At 61.8% G+C, this 5,363-nt stretch overlaps 1 protein-coding gene across 1 annotated transcript; it reads right to left on the bottom strand.

Annotated features, from left to right (window-relative positions):
- Positions 1 to 405: 405 nt before the first annotated feature.
- Positions 406 to 1,050, bottom strand: LOC104539429 (myosin regulatory light polypeptide 9-like). The gene is made up of 2 exons (XM_010182947.1): positions 867 to 1,050; positions 406 to 533 (listed from the first exon to the last, which is right to left on the bottom strand). The coding sequence occupies exons 1-2, from the start codon at positions 1,048 to 1,050 to the stop codon at positions 406 to 408; spliced, it is 312 nt and encodes a 103-aa protein (XP_010181249.1).
- Between the last annotated feature and the right edge of the window lie 4,313 nt (positions 1,051 to 5,363).

Raw genomic sequence — 5,363 nt, 5'->3', positions numbered from 1 at the left:
TGAGCTTCATAGAAGCAGTCCCTGAATGCTTTTTGTCCATTGCTGGTGCACATCCACCCACCCTACAAACAAGGGAAGGCGTTTCCACACTGCCCAGTGCTCCCCCCTGGGCATCTCTCCCCATGCTTTGATCTGTGCCAGAGGCCGCCTGAAACCCAGCTCTGCCAGGCTCAGCCCCGAGAGGGATGCAGGAATTCACCTGGGGGGCACCAGAAACTGACCCCACGGCTTCTCCCCCTTCCCATGGCAGCTGCCACTCAGCACCACCCGAGGAGAGGGGCAGCAACGTCCCCACACAAGCCCGGTGCTGCTGATGGCCCCAGCGCTGGGTGCACTGGGGTTAGTTTAACCTCCTCTGTGGGGGTCTGTGCGCCCCCAGCGCCACTCTGCACCCGGAGCTGTGGCTCATGGGGAGAAGGGAGATCCCTCCTGGCCGGGCAGGACCTCCAGAACAGGTTTGGCTGCCAGGTCAATCATTGACAGACCTCCCAGAGCGCCACGGAGGAACCGCAGCAAGAGGTGGGAGCCGTGGCCTGCAGCAAAAGAGAATGGGCTCTGGGTGGGGAGCACGGCCAGACCCACAAGTCTCAATGGGACGAGGTGTCACACCTTGTCTTGGATGCCCCCACAAAGGCACCCTCTATGGTCACCTGGTGCCAAGCAGAGAAACGCCCTCCACCCCACAATTTTGCAACCAGCATTAGGTTGGCCCAAAGCAGGAGGGCTGTGCCTCAGTGGCATCCCACCAAAGCCAGTCTTCAGTGCTGGGTGGAAGGCACTGGGTCACCCAGCAGCTCTCCTCACTTGCCAAGGAGGCGTCGAGGGGCAGAGGGACACGGGGAGGCATGAGGGCAGTGTCTCCTCACCAAGGGAAGCCAGCATGTCGTGCAGATCCTCCTTGTCAATGAAGCCATCGCGGTTCTGGTCTATCATGTTGAAGGCTTCCTTGAACTCCTGGATCTGCGACTGGTCGAACATGGCAAAGACATTGGAGGTCGCGCGCTGGGGGCGCTTCTTGGTGGTCTTGGCTTTGGCACGTTTGCTGGACATCCTGGCGGCTGGGGGGGTACCTGGGGCAGGACAGGGCAGGAGGGAGCATCAGGAGGGCTAGGGACAGACAGGGCCCGGGGGCCGGAGCAGAGGCAGGGACGCACGATTCTTGGCACCTCCAGCCCCCTGCCTCAGTTTCCCTGGCTGTCTCACGATTTGGCAACAGTGAGACAAGGCGGTCACAGGTCAGACGTGGGGACAAGCAAGGTTCAGGCTCTAATTAGCACCCCCAGGGCTGTCCCCAGGGGCTGTGGGCAGGGCTCTCTGCCAGCACCCTCGTCCTCTAAACCCTCCAACCTGCTTGCTGCCCATCCCCTTGGCACCCCAGGCACAGGGAGAGACGTCAGGCCCAGCACCCAGCCCCCAGCCCACTCCCCACTGCCGCCAGGCCTGGGGCCGGGCCACGGAGATGCCTCAGCATTTTGGGCAGGGCTGAGCTGTGCCCGCCCCCAGGCCTCCCCTCCCCTGGCAGGCCCTCGTCCTCTAAACCCTCCAACCTGCTTGCTGCCCATCCCCTTGGCACCCCAGGCACAGGGAGAGACGTCAGGCCCAGCACCCAGCCCCCAGCCCACTCCCCACTGCCGCCAGGCCTGGGGCCGGGCCACGGAGATGCCTCAGCATTTTGGGCAGGGCTGAGCTGTGCCCGCCCCCAGGCCTCCCCTCCCCTGGCAGGGCCCTCCCCAGCCCAGCTCCCAGGACGGTGGGGTGCCGGGGCTCCCTGTGCCTCCTCCCTTTTCCCTGCACAAAAGCCGCCCCCAGCCACATCCCCGGGGAGGTGGGGTCGGCACAGCACCCAGGACCCAGCGAGAAGGGGTTATCTGCCCCGGGCACATTCCTCACATACCTCTGCCTCCCTTCCCCCTCCGTCCTGCGCTCAGTCGTCCCATACCTCCTGCTCTATCCATCCCACCTCCCCACACCGCTGCGTTCGGCCAAAGGCTGCTCCCCACCTCCCTTCCCACCACGGTGCCTGGGTGCACCCCACACTCTGCCCAGGGAGCCCATGGAAAGGGCCCCGAAGCGGAGGGGAGAGAGGACTGGAAACCCTTTGCGGGAGCTGCAGAGCCCCTGCAGCATGGGGAGAGAGTGGCCGAGCAACGCCGGGACCGTGGGGCGCTGAGGACCAGTGCTGTTGTTGCAGGTAATGAATGCCCAGAGAAGTGAACGGCCCAGAGGGGCAAAGATGGGGGCAGCAGTGAGATGAACAGACCTTGGGAACACTGGGATGGACGGATCCTGGGGACACGGCTGTCCTGGGACAACGCATGTCCCATGGGGAACAGCAAAGGGACCACACAGACCCCAAACACCACCAAGGCAAGAACACGGCAGCAGAACGTGGCCTTTCAAAGGGGGGTTCTGCCCCCAGCCCATGCAAGCAAGTGCCCAGAGCAGGGCTGGAGCAGAGCCCATTCCCACTACTGAGACGGTACCCAAGCCCTTCAGAGCTGCCAAGCAGTGGTTTGGTGTCACCCCCCACGCTGCCAGGCTGAGGGATGTGGGTAGCGTTTAAGACACCCTGCACCATGGGTGCTCCCGACCCATGTGGGGTGCTCGGCAGCCCCAGTGACCACCAATGTTGCTTGAGAGGAGGGTGCTCACACCTCTCCCAGACGAATCCTGGCAAGTGTAGCTCAGCAAGGTGCCAGCAAAGACCAGCATGGAAGAGGGACAGTGATGGCTGTCAGCTCAGCACAACCTCACAAGAAAGTCTGGGGCGAGGGAGAGCTGCTGCTCAGAGTCCTCGTGCTTCTACTCCAGCCAGGTCTCCCTCACACGCAGCCCCATGCCTCAGTTTCCCCAACTGGGTCAGCATCTGGCATCTGGCAGTGTTAAATGAATGGGTTATGACTGAATTCCTTGGGAAGAGCAGAGGGTCCTGCCAGTCCCCTCCACACCCACCCTGCTTTCCAGAGCTTCCCTTCCCGCTGCTATCCCACTTTTGAGGGGCTGCAGAGGTGGGGGCTGGAGCGGCCACCACCCCAGTCCCCACCCCGCTGCAGTCCCCAGGCTGAGCTGGGAGGACACCGTAAATGCCAAATCCCAGCTATGGTGGCAGTGCCAGTGCTGCCCAACTTCACGGTGCCAAACCCAGCTCAGAGGGGGCTGGAGGCTCTGCCCCCACCCCAACACCACTCCCATCGCACTGTGGGAACAGCACCACCATGGCACAGCCTGGCAGCACTCGAGAGCAAGCTGGCGACGTGCTCCATGCCCCTGGGAGAGAGCCCCCTCCTTGTCCTTCTCCTTGTCCTTGTCCTTGTCCTTGTCCTTGTCCTTGTCCTTGTCCTTGTCCTCCCTGAGCCCCAGCTGCAGGCACTGGATCGAAACAGCCCCCTCCCCTGCACTGCCCCGGCCAGCACCCAGCAAGTCACCCCACCATCCCCCAAATGTTCTGACCTTTCCTAGTGCCACCAGCAAAGAGCCGTTTGTGACAGAATCCCAGACTGGTCGGGGTTGGCAGAGACCTCTGCAGATCACCCAGTGCAACCCCTGCCAGAGCAGGGTCACCAGAGCAGTCACCCAGGAACACGGCCAGGGCTTTGGGTGTCTCCAGAGAAGGAGACTCCACAACCTCTCTGGGCAGCCTGGGCCATGCTCTGGACCCTCAAACTAGCACCCAGCTGAGGAAGGCAGCAGGACCAGAGCACACAGCCGTGCCCACAGCTGGGGGGCAGGAGGTCTCACCCCCCACAACCCATCTCTGGCCCCCTCTTCCTCCGCCGCCAGCACCACGAAGTTCTTTGCCTCGGGCCAGCCCTTTGCTGCCAGCCCAGACCGTCCCCCAGCAGCACGCGGGGACGCTCAGCTGAACGCCACAGCCCCACTCTGCCAGGCCAGAGCCAGCAATAAAAGCTCTGCCGCTGGCCCACAGCACCAGGCTGAGCTTTCAAAACACGCTGATTTATTAGCAGAATTATTAGCGGAAGACTAGCAAAATAAGCAGGAGTTTTGCTCTCACCACAGGAATTAATATTATCCAAATATTTACCCTGCCCCGGCTGGGACCAGCAGCAGAAGCTTGGCTTGGCACCGTCTCCAGAGAGATGGTTCTTGTTAGGGGGATTAAGTGCGATTTTGACAGCACATGGTTTTGCTGTTGGATCCAAAATATGCCCTGGAAAGATGCTTGGCCCCAAGGTCCAGCTCAGCTTGGTCATCTCCAAATCCTTCTATTCCTGCCGTTAGCAGACCCCCTTGGGCCATCTGGGGCTTGGGAAGAGGCTTTTTTGGGTCAGTGCATCTGAACGTGCCTCTTGCATGAGACAGAAGTGATTTGCAGTGAGGCCTGATTTGACAGCAAGGATCTAGCTTGTGTTCCTTGGGATTCCCACAGGCCCAGTGTCCAGACTGTTTCAGGGCATGTCCAGCCACGATGCCCTGCATGCTGTGGTGGACTCAGCTGAGCCAACCGGTGCAGCCACCAAACCTCTGGCTTCCTCCACAGAGGCCGCAGGTCCTGCTCCTGCCACCCTCTCCTGAAAGCCCCTTCCCAGCACTGTTCCACCAGTGGTGAGACCCCAGCCAGCCTGGCACGAGAGCCACGTGCCCATCAGATCGCCACATTCATCCCGTCACCAGCCGCCCTCATTCCCTCGTCCTCCTGCCGGGACCATCTCCCTGCCTCCTGCACCCCCAGCTTGTGTACTCCCCACCTGGGAGTCAGACCCGAGGGGTCATAGGGCTGGGCTTGAGAAGCTCAAGTAGTTCACTTTTGAAGAGAAAGAGCAAAGACACACAGCTATCAGAAAAGTAAACCACCACTTGTTTCCTACTTGGTAAAAACCAACTGAGTGACTCCATCCTGGTGCTGCTTCCTGACCATGCTGGGAGGGTGGGTTCAGCCGAAGGGACGTGGCAGTGTCCTGTCCCTGTCCCCTTCCCTCCTGCTTCTCCCCTTCCTGACCCTGCATCTTCTCCTGTGCTGCTCCAGCTCCCTGTCCCAGCTGAAAACAAACCAGCAGGGAGCTGCTGCCAGGCCAGGCTTGTGGCAAGGATGGCTGGCACAGAGGAGGGGTGCCCGGGTGGAGAGCGGACGGGACAGCTTCCCTTGTGGTGGCAGCAGCCTGTCCCCAGGCCCTGGGTGTCCCCGTGTACACAGAAGCGACGCTTACCCGGGATCTGCTGCCGTGGTTTCCTGAGGGTGGCTCCTCTGAAGCAGCCATGCAACTGCAGTGGCCACCTCTGAAAGCGCTGATGGGGCCCTGGCACCGTGTGGGGCTGCCCCACAGCCCCCAGCACAGCCAGTGAGGGACACAGTCTCCCTCTTGCAGCGAGCTCCTCTCCACCGTGCGATCCCGGCAGCGAGGTGC

This window comes from Mesitornis unicolor, unplaced genomic scaffold (genome assembly GCF_000695765.1).
Source record: "Mesitornis unicolor isolate BGI_N332 unplaced genomic scaffold, ASM69576v1 scaffold28724, whole genome shotgun sequence".
Taxonomy (NCBI): domain Eukaryota; kingdom Metazoa; phylum Chordata; class Aves; order Mesitornithiformes; family Mesitornithidae; genus Mesitornis; species Mesitornis unicolor.
Note: the sequence above shows the minus strand (reverse complement) of the source record. Positions and strands in the feature narration are given on the sequence as shown.